At 38.6% G+C, this 23,099-nt stretch overlaps 1 protein-coding gene across 12 annotated transcripts in view; it reads right to left on the reverse strand.

The window, feature by feature from the left end:
• ZEB1 (zinc finger E-box binding homeobox 1) overlaps positions 1 to 23,099 on the reverse strand; it is a 192,700-nt gene that overhangs the window by 21,094 nt on the left and 148,507 nt on the right. For 4 of the 12 annotated variants that reach the window (XM_067704883.1, XM_067704918.1, XM_067704908.1 and 1 more), the window contains exons 3-4: positions 22,826 to 22,888; positions 15,333 to 15,494 (exon numbers count right to left, since the gene is read on the reverse strand). The exons of 1 other annotated variant lie outside the window; for it this stretch is intronic. In XM_067704883.1, the coding sequence (XP_067560984.1) occupies positions 15,333 to 15,494; positions 22,826 to 22,888 (225 nt within the window). The remainder of the gene's footprint in view (positions 1 to 15,332; positions 15,495 to 22,825; positions 22,889 to 23,099) is intronic. 7 more of the 12 variants (XM_067704902.1, XM_067704890.1, XM_067704895.1 and 4 more) reach the window with 7 other exon arrangements.

The following is a 23,099-nucleotide window of genomic DNA, read 5'->3' on the forward strand; positions in this document are numbered from 1 at the left end:
CACACATTAATTAAACTAGAAAAAATTAAATACAAAGAAAATAAATATATTAAAAGCAGCAAGGGGAAAACAACAAATAACATACAAGGGAATCCCCATAAGGTTAACAGCTGATCTTTCAGCAGAAACTCTGCAAGCCAGAAGGGAGTGGCAGGACATATTTAAAGTGATGAAAGGGAAAAACCTACAACCAAGAGTACTCTACCCAGCAAGGGTCTCATTCAGATTCGATAAGAGAAATTAAAACCTCTACAGACAAGCAAGAGCTAAGAGAATTCACCACCAAACTAGCTTTACAACAAATGCTAAAGGAACTTCTCTAGGCAGGAAACACAAGAGAAGGAAAAGACCTACAATAACAAACCCAAAACAATTACGAAAATGGTAATAGGAACATACATATCTATAACTAGCTTCAATGTAAATGGATTAAATGCTCCAACCAAAAGACATAGACTGGCTGAATGGATACAAAAACAAGACCCATATATATGCTGTCTACAAGAGACCCACTTCAGACCTAGGCACACATACAGACTGAAAGTGAGGGGATGGAAAATGATACTCCATGCAAATGGAAATCAAAAGAAAGCTGGAGTAGCAATTCTCCTATGAAACAGACACAAGAGACAAAGAAGAACACTACATAATGATCAAGGGATCAATCCAAGAAGAAGATAATAACAATCGTAAATATTTATGCACCCAACAACAGGAGCACCTCAATACATAAGGCAAATGCTAACAGCCATAAAGGGGAAATCGACAGTAACACAGTCATAGTAGGGGATTTTAACACCCCACTTTCACCAATGGACAGATCATCCAAAATGAAAATAAATAAGGAAACAAGCTTTAAATGATACATTAAACAAGATGGACTTAATTGATATTTATAGGACATTCCATCCAAAAACAACAGAATACACTTTCTTCTCAAGTGCTCGTGGAACATTCTCCAGGATAGATCGTACCTTGGGTCACAAATCAAGCCCTGGTAAGTTTAAGAAAACTAAAATTATATCAAGTATCTTTTCTGACCACAATGCTATGAGATTAGATATGAATTACAGGAAAAAAAAACCATGGAGGCTAAACAATACACTACTAAATAACTATAACTAAGATCACTAAAGAAATCAAAGAGGAAATCCAAAAATACCTAGAAACAATGACAGTGAAAACACAACGGCCCAAACACAACGACCCAAAACCTATGGGATGCAGCAAAAAGCAGTTCTAAGAGGGAAGTTTATAGCAATACAATCCTACCTCAAGAAACAAGAAACATCTCAAATAAACAACCTAACCTTACACCTAAAGCAATTAGAGAAAGAAGAACAAAAAAATCCAAAAGTTAGCAGAAGGAAAGAACTCATAAACATCAGATCAGGTATAAATGAAAAAGAGATGAAGGAAACAGTAGCAAAGATCAGTAAAATTAAAAGCTGGTTCTTTGAGAAGATAGGCAAAATTGATACACCATTAGCCAGACTCATCAAGAAAAAAAAGGGAGAAGACTCAAATCAATAGAATTAGAAATGAAAAAGGAGACAAGTGACACTGCTGAAATACAAAGGATCATGAGAGATTACTACAAGCAACTCTATGCCAATAAAATGGACAACCTGGAAGAAATGGACACATTCTTAGGCACAACCTGCCAAGACTGAATCAGGAAGAAACAGAAAATATGAACAGACCAATCACAAGCACTGAAACTGAGACTGTGATTAAAAATCTTCCAACAAACAAAAGCCCAGGACCAGATGACTTTACAGGCGAATTCTATCAAACATTTAGAGAAGAGCTAACACCTAACCTTGTTAAACTCTTCCGAGGGAGGAACATTCCCAAAACTCATTCTACAAGGCCACCCTCACCCTGATACCAAAACCAGACAAAGATGTCACAAAGAAAGAAAACTACAGGCCAACACCACTGATGAACATAGGTGCAAAAATCCTCAACAAAATACTAGCAAACGCAATCCACAGCACATTAAAAGGATCATACACCATGATCAGTTGGGGTTTTTCCTAGGAATGCAAGGATTCTTCAGTATACGCAAATCAGTCAATGTGATACATCCTATTAACAAACTGAAAGAGAAAAAGCTTTCGACAAAATTCAACACCCAACACCCATTTCCCTCCAGAAAGTAGGCATAGAGGGAACTTACCTCAACATAATGAAGGCCATATATGACAAACCCAAAGCCAACATCATTGTCAATGGTGAAAAACTGAAACCATTTCCTCTAAGATCAGGAACAAGACAAGGGTGTCCACTCTCACCACTATTATTCAATATAGTTTTGTAAGTTTTAGCCACAGCAATCAGAGAAGAAAAAAGAAATAAAAGGAATCCAAATCAGAAAAGAAGTAAAGCTGTCACTGTCTGCAGATGACACAATACTACACATAGAGAATCCTAATCTAAAGATGCTCCCAGAAAACTACGAGAGCTAATCAGTGAATTTGGTAAAGCAGCAGGATACAAAATTAATGCACAGAAGTCTCTTGCATTCCTCCCATTTACCATTGCAACAAAAAGAGTAAAACACCTAGGAATAAACTTACCTAAGGAGACAAAAAACCTGTATGCAGAAAAGTATAAGACACTGATGAAAGAAATTAAAGATGATACAAACAGATGGAGGGATATACCATGTTCTTGGAGAGATATACCATGTTCTTGGATTGGAAGAATCAACACTGTGAAAATGACTCTACTACCCAAAGCCATCTACAGATTCAACACCATCCCTATCAAACTACCAATGGCATTTTTCACAGAACTAGAACAAAAAATTACACAATTTGTATGGAAACACAAAAGACCCCGAATAGCCAAAGCAGTCTTGAGAAAGAAAAACGGAGCTGGAGGAATCAGGCTCCTGGACTTCAGACTGTACTACAAAGCTACAGTAATCAAGACCGTATGGTACTGGCACAAAACCAGAAATATAGATCAGTGGAAAGAAAGAACAGAGATAAACCCATGCACATATGGTCCCCTTAATTTTCATAAAAGGAACCAAGAATACAATGGAGAAAAGACAGCCTCTTCAATAAAGTGGTGCTGGGAAAACTGGACAGCTACATGTGAAAGAATGAAATTAGAACACTCCCTAACACCATACACAAAAATTAACTCAAAATGGATTAAAGAATGTAAGGCCAGACACTATAAAACTCTTAGAGGAAAACATAGGCAGAACACTCTATGACATAAATCACAGCAAGATCCTTTTTGACACACCTCCTGGAGAAGTGGAAATTAAAACAAAAATAAACAAATGGGACCTAATGAAACTTAAAACTTGCACAGCAAAGGAAACCATAAGATGAAAAGACAACCCTCAGAATGGGAGAAAATATTTGTAAATGAAGCAACTGACAAAGGATTAATCTCCAACATTTACAAGCAGCTCATGCAGCTCAATTTCAAAAAAACGAACAGCCCAATCCAAAAATGGGCAGAAGACCTAAATAGAGATTTCTCCAAAGAAGACACACAGATTGCCAACAAACACATGAAAGGATGCTCAACATCACTAATTACTAGAGAAATGCAAATCAAAACTACAATGAGGTATCACCTCACACCAGTCAGAATGGCCATCATCAAAAAATCTACCAATAATACATGCTGGAGAGGGTGTGGAGAAAAGGGAACCCTCTTGCACTGTTGGTGGGAATGTATATACAGCCACTATGGAAAACAGTATGGAGGTTCCTTAAAAAACTACAAATAGAACTACCATATGACCCAGCAATCCCACTACTGGGCATACACCCTGAGAAAACCATAATTCAAAAAGAGTCATGTACTACCTACACTGTTCATTTGCAGCACTATTTACAATAACCAGGACATGGAAGCACTAGTCTCAGTGTCCATCGACAGATGAATGGATAAAGAAGATGTGGCACATATATACAATGGAATATTACTCAGCCACAAAAAGAAATGAAATTGAGTTATTTGTAGTGAGGTGGATGGACCTAGAGTCTGTCCTAGAGTGAAGTGAGTCAGAGAGAGAAAAACAAGTCCAAGTACAGGAATAAAGATGCAGACATAGAGAAGGGACTTGAGGACACAGGGAGGGGGAAGGGTAAGCTGGGTGGGACAACATGAGAGAGTGGCATCAACATATATACACTACCAAATGTAAGGTAGATAGCTAGTGGGAGGCAGCCGCATAGCACAGGGAGATCAGCTCCGTGCTTTGTGTCCACCTCGAGGGGTGGGATAGGGAGGGTGGGAGGGAGACGCAAGAGGGAGGGATATGGGAACGTACGTATATGTATAGCTGATTCACTTTGTTATACAGCAGAAAGTAACACACCACGGTAAAGCAATCATACGCCAATAAAGATGTTATAAAAAAATTACCAAAGCTACCACCAAGGTCCTCTGGTATGTACCAGACATTATGCTTTGTATTTGATCCTCAAAACAACACACTGATCTCCCCCTCTATTTTATAAAGAAAGAACGTGAGGCCCAGAAAAGGCTAAATAACTTCCAAATCACACAGCCAGTAAATGATGAAGTCAGAAGTCAAACGCGTGCTGTGTGACTTTTTCACTAAAACATATTTCTTCTCTTCGTTTTCAAGGTTAATTAGAGAAAAACGACACTCTAGTTATAGTCCTTGGAGAGTAAGCAGCACATGGACTATGTTTCTAAGACTCCCTTGCAGGTAGGTGTGGCCCTGTGCCCGAGTTCAGACCAAAAGAGTCGGGGCCAGACCAGGCCTGGCCCCCTGAGACGCCCCCTGCACGGCTCTTCATGTTCTTTTTCCTCCTGAAACACACCAGCACATTTTCTGTATAGTTTTAGCTGGGTGACTATTACGATAGCTTTCAGAAAATAAGGGCATTATGGATGAACTGTAGTTTGTGGAGTGAACTAGATATTTTTTATATATGGAACCATCTAAGCCTGCCAATTCTAAAAATCTAATACTTCTTTGGCCAATTAATATTTAACTAAGAGTAGATTTCCATATTTGATGTATTTCTTCAAAGAAATAAGTTCGTAAGTGACAGCTTATTGTAAATATCATCTTCCCTTCATTTTGGATTTCTTACAGAAAAAGACCACCAAAGAAAGTTTCGGAACATTCTTCAAATGCTTCATAAACATGTGGCCCCATTATTGAAATTCAAGTCTATGTAAATTAAATGTCTTGCTTAAGGGCAGGCCTGCAAATACTAAGCTGAGCACCTGACACTACACAGCTAAATACGCCGAAATATGTATCAAATATACAAATAAAATCACACAACCAAGACCCCCATGGTTTATGCTGTTTTTTTGTTTGTCAGCAGTTCGCAAGTCACCTGGAACCAGAGTTTTTTTCTCTTAGTGATGACTCTGGCATGACCCCCCCTTCTTTGGGGACTAGAGTAGCCACATGAGGACATTTTGGGGGGAAATCAAGTTATATTTTGTCTAGTATCAATTTCCTATTTGTACAGACAAGTGGGAAATCAACATTTGGGACACTCTCCTTGCCAGACTGTCTGTCTATCCTACTGGTCTCAGCAGCTAATGTCAGAGTCCACCGTTACAGGTGTTTGGTCATCAGTACCACAGTCACAGTGTGATTCCATGATTCAAGCTCCTTGTACTCCTGGGTCATAAGCGGTCTGCCTGCATTATTCTATTTTCTTCTTTACCTTCATTAATCCTTCCAATCAATCAGTAAACAAAATATCCATAAAATGACAAGTTTATCATATTCAAATAGCAAGTTCTTTTCATAAATCAGTATCTATTGAATGTTCATACTCATAAACCAGCACTGGAATATTATTTTTTAAAAACTCACTTTTTAGCAATGAAGACTTGCCATGTAAGGAAAAAAATGTTTCTTTTTAGAATTCCTATAATAAGCTTATGGTAGCAGTTCAATACTACTAAAAAAATCCAACCTATATCTGACCATTTTTTGAACAATAATTTCTTTATGTGTCTGTGACCATGCATATACTTATTTAAAAAACATTTTAAATTTCTGTATCTTAAACTTCCTTTAGTAGGCAGACTGATATAAAACCTGTGAAAAATTTCCTGATTTGTTCCCCACTGAACCAGAATTTGTGATAAATCCATCTGTTGAAGTTTCCCTGTTTACAACTTATGACATGCAGACGGTATGTTTAATCTGTTAAAACACTAAAAACCTAAGTGCTTCTGAAGATAATCACTTTTTCTATGTAAACAGATGTTGCTGGTGTGACAGAAAATCTACTGTGAAATACTGTGTTAGCAGTTAAATTAGATTATATACCTAAAAGTAATGAATTCCTGAATTAAAAACATATTGAATAATAATTAGACAAAGAAAACAAAAAATGTTTTACTAATTCAGAACAGTTAAGGCCTCAATTTTTATGGGATTTTACTGCCTTGATTTGTAACAATGGACTTTACAAAGTTTAACCTTATTTGATCTATGCAATGGAACATTTCTTTAGTTTTCATTATTTTCTTTCACTGATACTTTCTGAAACCCTCTTTGTTACACAGTTATACACATCTGCATTTAAAATGTTCTATTTCCCTTTCATATCTATGGTAAGCTACTGCTTCTTCAGGTGAAATGTTATCACATTTTCTTTAAGAGAAAAAAAAACAACCAAGAAACAAAAGTAGAAAACGAAGGCCCAACAGGATTATAATGCCAATAACTACGGACTCTGCAAATATGCAAACAGATCAACAGAACGCATATCATTAAGCTGAAATGCAGTGTCCCCGGGGGTAATTACTTATAGTTTTCAGAAACGTGTCCTTTTGCCACACTGCAGGAAACAATTCCTAGAGTACCCTACTTCTTTTTCCTTTGTCACCAAATTAGTTACAGAAATCCTATCTATTCTGGAGTGAAACTTCTCTTTCTGCTCTTTTGCATAGCTGATTCCTGATTTAAGGAAGGTACAGTTGACTCTTCACAATGGAATCTGTTTTGTTTTCTGTACCATCCTTCTCGATTTCATTCAAACATTTAAAAGTTGATTGATACAACACCATTTACACTAGCACCAAAAATACTTAGGCATAAATCTAACAAATTATGTATAAGGTTTATTTGAGGAAAACTACAAAAGTCTGATGAATAAAATCAAAGAACTAAATAAATGGAGAGATATTCCATGTTCATGGATACTCAACATTGACTCAATATTGTCAAGATGTCAGTTCTCCCCAACTAGGTCTACAGAGTCAATGTAATCCCAATCAAGTCATTTTATGGATAATGACAGACATTCTAAGTTTATACAGAGAGGCAAGAGACCCAGAAGAGGCAACATAACACTGAAGGTGAAGAGTAACGTTGGGAGACCAACACTATCTGACTTCAAGGCTTACTATGTAGCTATAATAATCAAGAAAGTGTGGTGTTGGTGAGAGAACAGACAAATGGGTCAGTGGAACAGAACAGACAGCCCAAAAAGCAAAGGCAACTGGACATCCACACACCAAAAAAAAATGTAAACACAGACCTTACACCCTTTACAAAACTCAAAATGGATCACAGACAACAACAGGAGAAAACCTATGTGACCTTGGGTATGGTAATGCCAGTTTAGATACCAAAGGCATGAGCCATGAAAGAGATACTTGATATGCTGGACTTCATTAAATGAAAAAGTTCTGTTCCATGAAAGACAATAACAAGAGAACTAGAAGAGAATCAGAAGATAAGCCATGGACTGGGAAAACTGTTTTCAAACGACACATCTGAAAAAGGACTAGCATCCAAAATATACAAAGAATTCTTAAAACTCACTGCTAAGAAATCAAATAATTTAATTTAAAAAATGGGCCAAATCATAGCCCCCTTCCTCCTCCAACTTCATGACGGAGAATCAGGAAATCAACACTGGAACTACTGAGTTCAAGAATACATACTTGAGATTAAAGTAAACCTGGAGGACAAGATGGTGGAGTAGAAGGACCTGAGCTCACCTCCTCTCACAAAGACAGAAAAATCACAACTAACTGCTAAACCACCATCAACAAAAAAGGGCTGGAACCTACCAAAAAAGATAATTCTACTTCCAAGGACAAAGCCACAACGAGATGGTAGAGGGGCACATTCGCAATACAATCAGATCCCATACTAATTATTTTCTAGTTTGACCCACAAACTAGAAAATAACTATATCACAGAGGTTCTCTCACAGGAGTGAGAGTTCTGAGCCCCACGTCAGGCTCCCCAGTCTGGAGGTCTTGCATTGGTAGGAGAAGCCCCCAGAGCATTTGGCTTTTAAGGCCAGTGGGGCTTGACTGCAGGAACTCCACAGGACTGGGGAAACAGAAGCACCACTCTTGGAGGGCACAAATAAGGTCTCATGTGAGCTGGGACATGGGAAAGAGTAGTGACTTCATAGGACCCTGGGCGAGACCTACCTGCTGGTCTTGGAGGGGTCTGCTGGGGAGGTGAGGGATGGCTGTGGCTCACTGTGGGTAAAAGGACACTGGTGGCAGAGGTACCGGGGGGTACTCATTGGCATGAGCTGTCCTGGAGGCCGCCATTTTGACACCAAGACCTGGCCCCACCCAGCAGCCCTTAGGTTCCAGTGCTGGCACGCCTCAGGCCAAACAACCGGCAGGGTGGGAACGCAGCCCCACCCATCAGCAGACAGGCTGCCTAAAGTCATCCTGAGCCACAGCCACCTCTAATCACGCTCCTTGACACGGCCCTGCCACCAGAGGGACAAGACCCAGCTCCACCCACCAGTGGGCAGGCACCAGTCCCTCCCACCAGGAAGCCTGCACAAGCCCCATGACCATTCCTCACTCACCAGGGGGCAGACACCAGAACCAAGAGGAACTACGATCCTGTGGTCTGTGGGACCTCAAACAGAGAAAGTGAGACAAAATGAGATGGCAGAGGAATTTGTTTCAGATGAAGGAACAATATAAAACCCCAAAAGAATAATTACATGAAGTGACAGACAATCTACCTGAAAACAAATTCACAGTAATGATAGTAAAGATGATCCAAGATCTCAGAAAAAGAATGGAGGCACAGACCAAGAAGATACAAGAAATGTTTAACAAAGAGCTAGAAGATTTAAAAAACAAACAGAGTTGAACAATACAATAAATGAAATGACAAATACGCCAGAAAGAGTCAATAGCAGAATAAATGATGCAGAAGGATGGATAAGTGAGCTGAAGACAGAATGGTGGAAATCACTGCTGCAGAACAGAATAAAGAAAAAAGAATGAAAAGAAATGACAGCCTAAGAGACCTCTGGGACAACACTAAACGCACCAACGTTTGCATTATAGGGGTCCTAGAAGGAGAAGAGAGAGACAAAGGGCCTGAGAAAGTATTTGAAGAGATAATAGTTGAAAACTTCCTTAACATGGGAAAGGAAACAGTCACCTAAGTCCAGGAAGTGCAGAGAGTCCCATAAGGGATAAACCCAAGGAGGAATATGCAGAGACATGTTAATCAACTTGACAAAAATGAAAGATAAAGATAAAATATCAAAAGCAACAAGGGAAAAGCAACAAATAACATACAAGGGAATCCCCATAAGGTTATCAGCTGGTATTTCAGCAGAAACTCTGCAGGCCAGAATGGAGTGGCAGGATATATTTAAGTGGTGGAAGGGAAAAACCTACAACCAAGAATACTCAGCAAGGCTCTTGTTCAGAGTCGATGGAGAAATCAAAAGCTTTACAGACAAGCAAAAGCTAACAGAATACGGCACCACCAAACCAGCTTTACAACAAAGGCTAAAGAAACTGTTCTAGGCAGAAAAGAAAAGCCCATGAGAGAAAACAAGAAAATTATGAATGGGAAAGCTGACTGGTCAAGGCAAATATACAGTAAAGGTAGGAAATCATCCACTCACAAACATGCTATCAAAACCAGCAATCATGAGAAGAGGAGAGTACAATGCAGGATATTTGGAAATGCATTTGAAATTAAGAGACCAGCAACTTAAAACAATCTTGTATATACATATATAGACTGCTGTATCAAAACCTCATGGTAACCGCAAACCAAGAATCTACTTATAGACAGATCCAAAACCTATGGAGTGCAGCAAAAGCAGTTCTAAAGAGGGAAGTTTACAGCAATACAGTCATATCTCAGGAAACAAGAAAAATCCCCAATAAACAACCTAACCTTACACCTAAGCAACTAGAGAAATAAGAACAAAAAAACCCCAAAGTTAGCAGGAGGAAAGAAATCATAAAGATCAGAGCAGAAATAAATGAAATAGAGACGAAGAAAACATTAGAAAAGATCAATGAAACTAAAAGCTGGCTCTTTGAAAAGATAAACAAAATAGATAAACCTTTAGACAGACTCATCGAGAAAAAAAGGGAGAGGGCTCAAATCAATAAAATTAGAAATGAAAAAGGAGAAGTTACAATGGACACACCACAGAAATACAGAGGATCTTAAGAGACTACTACAAGCAACTATATGCCAATATAATGGACAACCTAGAAGAAATGGACAAATTCTTAGAAAGGTACAATCTCCCAGAAATGAACAAGGAAGAAATTGAAAATATGAACAATAATCACAAGCACTGAAACTGAAACTCTGATTTAAAAATTCCCAATAAACGAAAGTCCAGGACCAGATAGCTTCACAGGGGAATTCTATCAAACATTTAGAGAAGAGTTAACACCTATCCTTCTGAAACTGTTTCAAAAAATTGCAGACGAAGGAACACTCCAAAATTCGTTCTATGAGGTCAACATCACCGTGATACCAAAACCAGACAAAGATACCACAAGAAAAGAAAATTACAGGCCAATCTCATAGATGAACATAAGATGCAAAAATCCTCAACAAAAAAAATACTGGCAAACAGAATCCAACAATACATTAAAAGGATCATGCACCATGATCAAGTGGGATTTATCCCAGGGATGCAAGGATTTTTCAGTACCCACAATTATTCAGTGTGATACACCACATTAACAAATTGAAGGGAAAAAACCATATGATCATCTCAATAGAAAAATCTTTTGGCAAAATTTCAACACCCATTTAAGATAAAAACTCTCCAGAAAGTGGGCATAGAGAGAATATACCTCAACATAATAAAGGCCATATATGACCAACCCACAGCTAACATTATACTCAGTGGTGAAAAGCAGAAAGCATTTCTTCTAAGATCAGGAACAAGACAAGGATGTCTACTCTCACCACTTCTATTCAACCTAGTTTTGGAAGTCTTAGCCATAGCAATCAGAGAAGAAAAAAAATAGCAGGAATCCAAATTGGAAAGGAAGAAGTAAAACTGTCACTGTTTGCAGATGACATGATACTATACACAAAAAATCCTAAAGATGCTGCCAGAAAACCACGGGAGCTCGTCAATGGATTCAGTAAAGTTGCAGGACACAAAATTAATGCAGAGAAATCTGTTGCATTCCTATACACTAACAACGAAAGATCAGAAAGAGAAATTAAGGAAACAATACCATTTATCAGTGCATGAAAAAAGAATAAAATACCTAGGAATAAACCTACCTAAGGAGGCAAAAGACCCGTATGCAGAAAACTGTAAGATGCTGATGAAAGAAATCGAAGATGACACAAACAGATGGAAAGATATACCATATTCTTGGATTGGAAGAATCAACATTGTCAAAATGACTATACTATACCCAAGGCAATCTACAGATTCAATGCAATCCCGATCAAATAACTAATGGCATTTTCTGCAGATCTAGAACAAAAACCTTAAAATCTGTATGGAAACACAAAAGACCCTGAATAGCCAAAGGAATCTTGGGAAAGAAAAACAGAGCTGCTGGAGGAAGCAGGCTGACTGATACTATAAAGCTACAGTCATCAAAACAGTATGGTACTGGCACAAAGACAGAAATACAGATAAATGGAACAGGATAGAAAGCCCAGAAATAAACCCACACCCCTATGGTCAATCTATGACAAAGGAGGCAAGAATATACAATGGAGAAAAGATAGTCTCTTTAATAAATGGTGCTGGGAAAAGTGGAGAGCTACGTGTAGAAGCATGAAATTAGAACATTCTCTAACAGCATACACAAAAATAAACTCGGAATTCATTAAAGACCTAAATGTAAGTCTGGATACTATAGATCTCTTAGAGGAAAACATAGGCAGAACATTGTTTGACATAAATTGCAGTAATACCTTTTTGGATCCACCTCCTAGAGTAACGAAAATAAAAACAAAAATAAACAAATGGGACCTAATTAAACTTAAAAGCTTTTGCACAGCAAAGGAAACCATAAAGAAAATGAAGACAACCCACAGAATGGGAGAAAGTATTTGCAAATGAAGTGAACGACAAGGGTTTAATCTCCAAAACATACAAACAGCTCATGCAGCTCAATATCGAAAAAACAAACAACCCAATCAAAAAAATGGGCAGGGCTTCCCTGGTGGCACAGTGGTTGAGAGTCCGCCTGCCGATGCAGGGGACGCGGGTTCGTGCCCTGGTCCGCGATGATCCCACATGCCGCGGAGCGGCTGGGCCTGTGAGCCATGGTCGCTGGGCCTGCGCGTCCGGAGCCTGTGCTCCGCAACGGGAGAGGCCGCAGCAGTGAGAGGCCCACGTACCGCAAAAAAAAAAAAAAAAAAAAATGGGCAGTAGATCTAAATATACATTTCTCCAAATATATATTTACATTTGGAGAAGTGTGTATTTCTCCAAATATACAAATGTATGTTTATCTATTTTGTTTATCTTTCAAAGAAGATACACAGATGGCCAAAAAGCACATGAAAAGATGCTCCACATCACTAATTATTAGAGAAATGAGAATCAAAACTACAGTGAGGTATCACCTCACACCGGTCAGAATGGCCATCATCAAAAAATCTACAAACAATAAATGCTGGAGAGGATGTGGAGAAAAGGGAACCCTCTTGCACTGTTGGTGGGAATGTAAACTGATACAGCCACTATGGAGAACAGTACGGAGGTTCCTTAAAAAACTAAAAATAGAACTACCATATGATTCAGCGATCCATCTCCTGGGCATATATCCAGAGAAAATCATACTTCAAAAAGGTACATGCACCCCAATGTTCACTGCAGCACTATTTACAAGAGCCAGGACATGGAAGCAACCTAAGTGTCCATCGACAGAGGAATGGATAAAGATGATGTGGTGTATATATATAGGTATATATACACAATGGAATATTACTCAGCCATAAAAAAGAATGCAATAATGCCATTTGCGGCAACATGGATGGATCTAGAGATTCTCATACTAAGTTAGACAGAGAAAGATAAATATCAAAGGATATCATTTATATGTGGAATCTAAAAAATGGTACAAATGAACTTATTTACAAAACAGAAACAGACTCACAGACTTTGAAAACAAACTTACGGTTACCAAAAGGGAAAGGCGGGGGAGGGATAAATGAGGAGATTGGGATTCACATGTGCACACTACTATATGTAAAACAGACAACCAACAAGGATCTACTGCATGGCACAGTGGACTCTACTCAATACTCTGCAATGACCTATATGGGAAAAGAATCTGAACAAGAATAGATATGTATATGTAAAACTAAATAACTTTGCTGTACACCTGAAGCTAACACAACACTGTAAATCAACTAACTCCAATATAAAGTTAAAAAAATGGGCCAAGGACTTTGTTACCTCATCAAAGAAGATATACAGATGACAAATAAGTGTGAAAAGATGCTGCACATAATATTTCATTAGGGAAATACAAACTAAAACAGCAAGATACCACTACACACTATTAGAATGGCCAAAATCGGGAACACTGAGAACGTGAAATATTGGCCATGACGTGGAGCAACAGGAACTCTCATCATTGCTGGTGGAATGAAAAGTGGTGCAGCCACTCGGGATGATAGTTTGGCCGTTTCCTCTAGAACTAAGCATACCCTTATCATATAATCCAGCAATTGTGCACCTTGGTATTTACCCAAAGGAGCTGAAAACTTATTTCCAGACCAAAATCTGTGCACGAATGTTTACAGCAGCTTCATTCATCATTGCCAAAACTTGGAAGCAACCAAGGTGTCCTTCAGTAGGTGAATGGATAGATAAAATGCAGTACATCCAGACTATGGAATATCATTCAACGTTTAGAAGAAATGAGTTATCAATCCATGAAAAGACACAGAGGAAAGTTAAATGCATAACTAAGTGAAAGAAGCCAATTTGAAAAGGCTATATGACTATGTACTATATGACTCCAACTATAAGACATCCTGGATAAGGCAAAACTATGGAGGCATAAAAACATCAGTGGTTGCCAGGGCAAGGAGGAGGGCAGGATGAACAGGCAGAGCACAGAGGACTTCTCGGGCAGTGAACATACTCTGTGTGATACTATAATGACGGATACTTGTCATGGTACATTTGTCCAAACCCACAGAACGTACAACACCAAGAGTGAACCCTAATGCAAATTAAGGTCTTTGAGTGATTATGATGTGTCAGTGTAGGTTCATCCTTGGTTAAAAAAAAAAGTACCGCTCTGGTGAGTGATGTTGATAATGGGGGGGGGGCAGGGGGAATATGGGAAATCTCTGCACCTCTGTACGATTTTGTTCTAAATATAAAACTGCTCTAAAAAGTCTTTTAAAAAAGTTGATTATTGAGCTCTTAAGCTAAATCTATCCATTAAACTGGGAACCCTGGAGAAACCAAACCAGATTTAGGATCTTAATACTTCAAATATCCTCCAACATTCCAAGCATCTTCCTAGTTCTTGGTACAGATACTGTGTAAAATTTCTTACAGGAGTATTTTCATCTGTTTCTAGTGCATGGAAGGCAGAATGACAGCATCTTTCTTTTCAGGAGAGTATGAACGCATTATTATTGTATTTCACCACTCTTTATATACTGGCTGTTCATATCAGAGAGGACCAAAGTAGATACAGGAAAACCATCTGTCTCCAAATCAGTATGTTTTGAACCAGACAGCCACGCTTTTCTTGCCAGAACAGTGGAGAATAATCAAAGGGCACTAAGGGTCATCCTAGTTCCCATTTCTACTACTTGCTACCATGTAAGTGAATGGAAATCAATGTCCAGGCACTGCCCTAAGCATTGCACATGTGGTGGCATCACACTATATACACGAGAGGCCACTGACACAATGCTATACTGTTACCATGGACAGTGTTCCACTCATTAAAGAGATCACTCTCTACAGCCACCTGCAATAAATGTTGGTTTTCAAAAATGTTCCCTCTAGTAGAGTGGGTTCCCACATAGAGTAATGGAAGCAATAATCCTCTGGAGATGAGAACAAAGCGGCCGTGATGCTTGTTACCGTTTTCATCGTGCCCGCTGGCCTCCGGCGTGCCCTGCCTCTGGTCCTCCTCGGGCGCCTCGGGGTAGATGACTGCAGTGTCTTGTTGCTGCAGGAACTCTTCAACGTTGGGATCATGGTTTTGTTCATTTTCTGCATCTGAGTCGCATTCATCATCTTTTACTAGAAGAAACGCATACTCTATAAAAACCAACTTCACCACCAAGTTGTTACACAGTTTTCCTAAATAAGAAATTGTTTATCTTGGGAGAATAAATGACTGTTCTTGAATTTGCAGGAAATATTTACAGAACATTAAAAATTTACTCGTTCTGTTCTAAGCTATTAAGAAGTCCGTTTTCATAAGTTTAAGATGTTATAAAAGTCTTGACATTGTCACGATATCCCTTGAAAGCTTTAGGGTTGTACTTCCATTCCATTTTACTGATGAACAAGACACAGAGAAGGTTGGCTGAATCCTTAGTTTCTGAATCAATGATAAAGCAAGGAAAACAGGAAAAGAGAAAAATGTAGTTCTCAAACCTCAGTCCTTCCTAGCAACCTACTGTTCATATTTAGTTGGAGTTGTGCTTGAAATCTGAACCATTCTCTGAATAACGAACTGCTCTGAAGTTCAGTTCAGTTATGTGATTTCTCAGAAAATAGCTTTAATAGTTCCCTACAGTTGGAAAGACTTCTAATAAGAGTCAAAGAGTATCAAATTGATAAAATTGCTTCCTATCTACCCTGGTATTCAGATACAGGCAGGGCTATTCTTTCTGTGTTTCTTCCTCAGTAAATGTTAATTGTGGGGTGAAGGAGAGGCATTTTCCCTGAGTCAGAAGGTTCCGAGCATTAACAGCACGTCTTCACTTGGAGAAGGCAGCCCAGAGCGTTGCCGTGTTTGCAGAGCGGGACTGGTATCCTGGGGTTCCCGTCCGTTTCCTCCCGGAGGAGGGTCTGCTCCACACTGCTGCTAACTGTCCTGGGTCAGGGTGGCCCCCGGGTGTCTCATGGCTGACCTCTTCACACACTTCAGACTGAACTCAGTTCTAAATTTATAAAGTAGCAGACTGAACTGGTGCTTAAAATGGTGGGACTTCCCTGGTGGTGCAGGGGTTAAGAACCCGCCTGCCAACGCAGGGGACACGGGTTCGAGCCCTGGTTCGGGAAGATCCCACATGCCGCGGAGCAACTAAGCCCGTGCGCCACAACTACAGGGCCTGCGCTCTAGAGCCCGCAAGCCACAACTACTGAGCCCGCGCTCTAGAGCCCGCAAGCCACAACTACTGAGCCCGCGCTCTAGAGCCCGCAAGCCACAACTACTGAGCCCGCGCACCTGGAGCCCACGCTCCACAACAAGAGAAGCCACCGCAGTGAGAAGCCCACGCACCACAACGAAGAGCAGCCCCCGCTCGCCTCAACTAGAGAAAGCCCGTGTGCAGCAACAAAGACACAGCACAGCCAAAAAAATTAATGAAGAAAAATTAAAATGGTAAATGTAAGGGCATCCTTTTGTTCGACAGTTACCAAAGCAGTCTTGCACAGGAGCAGTAACCCAACTCCTCAGGGTGGCTGCTATTAACAGACTTAGAGCCGATGACATAGTAATCATGATGACTCGTCATTTTTTCCTCCTCTTCAGTGCAGCCAAGAGCTATCAATTATTTAGTATCTGCTGTACACAGCTGACCCCTGAACAACATGGGTTTGAGCTGAGTGGGTCTACTTATACTCGGATTATTTCAATAGTAAATACTATGGTACTACATGACTGTGGTTGGTTGGATCCGTGGATGTGGAACTGTGGACACAGAGGAACCTCGTGTTGCAAGGGCTGGCTGTAAATTACACACAGATTTTCCACCGCGGGGAGGGTCAGGTGCCTCTAAGGCCTGTGCTGTTCAATGGTAACTGTACTGAGAACCGTAGTTTTTAGTTGACGCCTCTGAGCCACCAAACCAGGGTTACTGGATCCGGTGGTGTGTGCGGTGGGGGGGGGAGGGGGGGGAGGGGAGGCTCTTTTAAAGGGAAGCCAGTACTGTTGGTTTAAATGGAATCTACTTCCAGATCCTCAGCTTCCATGCACGGTCCTTCCTAGAATCCTGAAGGTTCTTCTTTCTACCCCTGCTTTTCACAGTCCTTTGCTCTGACTTCAAAGAGGCAGATCCCTCCCCCTCCATCCCTTACGTTAATACCGTGCATCGCCTCGGAGTGTAAAAAGCCTCCAGGTTGCCGAAGGAAAACGATTCAAAATACCGATTGGGGAAAACCTTCTTTGTTGGTCAGTCAGGGCAACATAAGAGCGCTCTAGGCGTCCAGCCTTTCCTGTTTACATGGATTTCTATCAGGGATAAAGTGTGGCAATTGAAATGGGGATTATTTTGGCCCTAGTTACAAAGCTCTGAACTCAGCTATATAATATATCCAGAGGGAGTGAGAGTAATTTTCCTTTAATGATCTCACCTGTTTCATTCCCTATTATTAAAACATTCACTGCTATTCAGGAGGCTGGTGAGAGCAAAGCAAAGAGTATTCTCGAAAACCCTTCCCAGGATCTGTCATTAGCTAGAACAATAAGCACTTCTGAATAACTAAAGCAGTGCAAGTCTGTGTTATTAGGTCTTTTCAATGTAACTTCAAAGTTTCAAGTTAAACTAGATTAAACTCATGAATGAAATTTATATTTTATGTGATTTCCTATACAGAAATATAGATTTGACAGGTTACTTAAAAATATTTTTATCAGATTATATTAAAAATATTTATCTCAGTTAAATAGTCTCCACTTTTAAAATGTTTATATTTTCTATAGCCTAGTAACTATATATATGCTAGATGATGGTATGATGAGGTTTTAAATAGTATATGTTTTTCAGAATTATATAATCTGTATTTTATACACAAACCTTTCATCCTCAGTAAGTTATAAGTTTATCTCCACACTGGTTGTAAAGGTACCCATTTGGAGACCAAGATTTTTATAAAGCATAACGATTACATTAGATCTAAATGATCTTAATCTCATTACTGAATAAGCTATTTTAAAGATGTATTTATTTATACTTTATATATTCCTCATTATTTGTAACATATATTTTTCATAGAAAATATTTTATAAAATCCCTCAAAATGTGTATCGATGCATTTATTTTAATTAGAAAAATGAAGACGCCCTTTTTCTTCTGAGAGAAAGTCTGATTTGGCTGATTGGTCTAACAGTGATAACCGGTTTTACTAGTAAGGTTATTAGGTACAGATTTTCCAGAAATTGAATGAACTAAGTCTATAGCTCTAAGGTATTGATCAAAATATAGTTAATTCACATGTTAAAAGGATTTTTATTTAAAAATGTACTGACAGAAGGTACTAAAATTAGCAAGATTTCAGTATCTCCAACCATTTCTGAATATATTAAACAAGGTGCCTCAAAGTGAGGGGAAAAAAGTAAGAAAAGCCAAAACAGGTATCATTAGTCCTTTGATAAGTAAGTATTGGTAAAGCCTTTTGGCATATGTCCCAGGAAAGGAGGGAGTCAATGATTCTGGTGACTGGGAAACAAATCCTTTAGGAAATTAAGTGGCTTTCCATGTTTGCTTTCAACAAAACTGAAGGAGCATTTAATAGAACTGTCAGTTGACAAGACATCAAAATATTTTTATTAATAGATAACCATAATTCTTTGCAAATCTGAATATGTAAAGAATCGAATAAATCATTTATAACAAAAATGTATTTCACCTTTTTATTTATGAGAATAAGGTTATCTCAGTGCTAAAGAAAAAAAGGAAACAATTAATGCTGAACACTTTTTCTTCTAGAATAAGCAACATTGAACTGCTGATATATGGGCTAATTGAAGAATACTTCAGCTCCTTTAATCTCATTTCCAGTAACATTTTTCTTTAATCAGTAGTTGACCCCTGAACAACACAGGTTTGAACTGCACAGGTCCACTTACACTGGGTTTTTTCAATACAGTAAATACTATCGTTCTACACCATCCATGGTTGGTTGTGGCCACGGGTATGGAACCGCGGACAGGGAGGGGTCCTGTGTACGGAGGGGCTGCGTACACGGGAGCACTGACTCTCAGTTATGTGTGGACTCTGACTGGGCAGAGGGTCGGCGACCCAGTCCCCATGTTGTTCAAGGGTCAACCATATTTATTACAATTTGTCATGTATGCTGTGATCAACTATGTAGGACTAATAATCATAGGATAAATCAATCCATAACGTTTTTTTAATCTTAAGAGCCGTATGGTTCCTGGGAACTTAAGAGAAACTTAGATTTCAATTTCTGTACATGTTTTTCTTGCAAGGAAATGAGAGTTGATCAAAAATATCTTCGAACAGGAAATATACACTATGTTAGCATCAAATTCTATGGGCTACATAGAATGGAAATATGAGTTCAAGGGGTAAACATTATGACATAACATTTCTGACTCTTAAAGAAGAGCTTATTCATATTTTAAAAATGAATGGTATTACACTTCTTTGGATTTCAAATATAAGAGTGATGTTAGAAATGTCATTTTTAATATGCCAGAGATTAGGCTGTAAGTACAGCTGACCCTTGAACAACTCGGGGCAGGTTACTGGTGCCGACCCTCCATGCAGTCCAAGGTCCATGTGTAACTTAGCGTCGGCCTCTGCGTACGTGGGTCTGCATCCTCGACTCAGCCAAGGCCAGACTGCAGCACTGCCGTGTTTACTATCGGGAAAAATCTGCATGTAAGTGGACCTGCACTGTTCAAACCCATGTGTTCAAGGGTCAGCTGTACTTACACTTAAAATGAAGAACTTTATATGTCCATCAGAAACTTGGGGAGTAATACACGATCCATGTGTATAACATAACATCTGGAGAATAATAACAGCACCTCTTAGGGTAGTTGTGAGAATTAAATGAATTACTACAGTATGTGCTTAGTATTGTACCAGGCACACAGTAAGTGCTGTATAATTGTCATCTATTTTCCTCAAAGCAGTCCTGGTAAGGTGAACATTAAATTGGAGCAGATGATTCAGTATTAGGAGTCTGCTTTCAAATTCTGGCGTCTTTCCAACTACACTGTCTCCACGAACCTGCATTTACCAAGCCAATTTCAAGCTAAGACCAGACATTCCACAGTTTCACCCATAAAATTTAAAGTGTTGGGAAGTGCATGTTGTGAAAAGGTCAATTATAAAGCAAAATTCCTCGTCCTAAGACTGATAACCTTACGTGTTTAAACATTAAAGAGATGAGCAAACACAGAGAAACACATAATGATAATTTGGTTTTCTTTCAGGTGTGACAAAACTCAGAGCTAACTGTCAAAGTATAGAACTATAATCATTTGACGAAGTGCAGAATTACAGGGTTATCATCGCAGATTGGAGAAAGCAAGGAGAGAGAGACAAATGTTTAGTGTAAAGACTAAATAACATTTTTAACGTGGCCATCAGTATTTCACTCCCATCAGAATAAAGTATCCTATCTTTATCCTCCAATTTTAAAACTCTGCACAATATCAGCTATATAAACAGAAGAGGGATGCTTAGAAGAACAAAGCCTGTTTTGGGTGATTTTTCACTCTCTGAATACTAAGCTGAGACCATAGTTCTCTTCACTTCGTGAATTGCAGAAGGAAGTCAGCTACAGAAAGAAGCTGACAAAGTTCTAAACTAATGATGGTGACCTTTGTGCCAGGTTTTTGTTGACTCTGTCAGCACATTATTCCCTAGAAGTCAAGGAAGTAACAAAAGCGAAGGCGAAACATAGTTTTAAAAGTTTAACTGCTCAATAGTCTCAAACGTCTAATTTCCATCCTTCTTTGCTGAAAAGTGCACTTGTCGGGGTTTCACTAAATGTCTGTCTACTCCTAACTCCCCATGTTCCAAGGAAATAATGCACAGGACTCATCGTCTTGTGGCAGAGGGTCCTGTGTTTCAGTGGCAGCTCTGGCTGATACACAGTGACTGTATCTTCCAGATGTGACTGTTTTGGTGGGGGGAGGGAAATTATGTATTACTCAGTACTTCAAACTGAAAGAATTCATTCATTTTCGTAGTGAAGAGCAAATTGTGAGGTAAAATACTGTAAACTTGGAACTGTAAATGTCTTTTTTGCTGGCATTTTGCCTAAAAGGGCAAACGATCTTTTACAGAATAACTTATATTACCCTGGTAATGTAAGTCATCAAATTGTAACATTAAATAAAAGAGTAATGAACAGCATTCTTTTGTGTTCATTAACACTATTTTACTAATAACAAATACCTCGTTTAAATATTTTATATAATGTGTGAGTTAGCCTGACAAATATTTGATAACAAGCATACCTGAATACATTATTCATGCAAGTTCAACATAACCATATTAAAGGCAGAATACAAAACCTTTGGCTGCAGGCACCATAAATTATCACATACTCCATTATTATTTAGTTAATCTGGAATGCACCTTCAGGAACAGTACAATGACTTGCTCTTTGTTTTATAGAACTGACAAGTACGGGAGGGCTGACGCTTATATTATGGATGAAAATCTATTTTTGACACATTACTATAAAACACACTCATCTTACACAACACAAGGTAATTTATAAGGCTCTGTGGAATACTCCTAAAATGTACTGCAAAGAAAAAAAAACCATAAACGTTAAACCAAAGGAAAAAACCAAAATTTAATTAAAACTATATGATAGAAATATCTAATTTATGGTTGTATATACAGAATACAGTTATACTACTTTTAAGTACAGAATTTTGAGGAAATGTTTTAATAATCTGGAATTTATTTTTGAAGTTTACATTCTAAGACTGACTTATGAGACACAATAATTAAGTGCCTACTCTTATCATATGTAAGATCTGGATTTAAGATTTGCACTTATTCTTTTGCTTCTTAAATCTGATTTGACTCCATTACAGAGGAATAGCCTTAAGTCTCAGAGAGTATGTACTTTTAGTCACCTAGAAGCAATTTTCAACGTCATTTTGGCCTTTTTCAATCACAGTAATTACAAGAAAAATGTTTATTCTCTTGTTTGCTGTGACATGTTCACTCATCAGTGTCCATGATTCTCAGTCTGGTTTCTGGATAAGCGATTATATCTGCTTATTTTTCTCTCTCTTGTCTTGTGGGCAATTCAATGTAGATCCTTGTAACTAATAATGAAACTCAAAATAGTTAGATCTGTATTTCTATAACTATGGTAAAAAAATTTGACAGAAGTTTAAATTATCATTCAGATACTTATTTGGGGATTATCTGTAGATTACACTTGTCATCCTGATGGCTGGAAACCTGTATTACATGAATCTGTAAGCTTACGCTGTATTTGAAGAATATAGAGAGCTAACTTTCCATCCAGTGTCCCACACGCCTAGGTATTTAAACATTTAAAGGGGACAAGATAAAGAGTAGGAAACAGACTAAATTCAGGACTCACAGATGCACAAACCAGTGACACAAAAGGCCTTGTTCAAGGACGACAGTGTGCATGAAAAAGGCAAGAGTTACCTGTACCTCCCACTTCATCTGCCCGAGCTTCAGGCCCCAGGATTTCTTGTCCTTCCTTTCCTGCTAAAATCAAAGAACAAAGCATTAAAATAGATCCACCTCTCACCAACATTTTAACTTCTAGAAATCTGAAAAGGAAACTTTCAGATTATATTTGGTTTGGATTTTTTCCCTTTTATAAGTATAGTAATATCTCCTAGTAAGGAAAAGCTTTTTAAAGAAATTAAGCAGATAAGTTTTACAAAACTCAGATATTTTAGTGAAGCAAAATAAG

The sequence above is a fragment of the Pseudorca crassidens genome, chromosome 1 (assembly GCF_039906515.1).
Source record: "Pseudorca crassidens isolate mPseCra1 chromosome 1, mPseCra1.hap1, whole genome shotgun sequence".
Lineage (NCBI taxonomy): Eukaryota > Metazoa > Chordata > Mammalia > Artiodactyla > Delphinidae > Pseudorca > Pseudorca crassidens.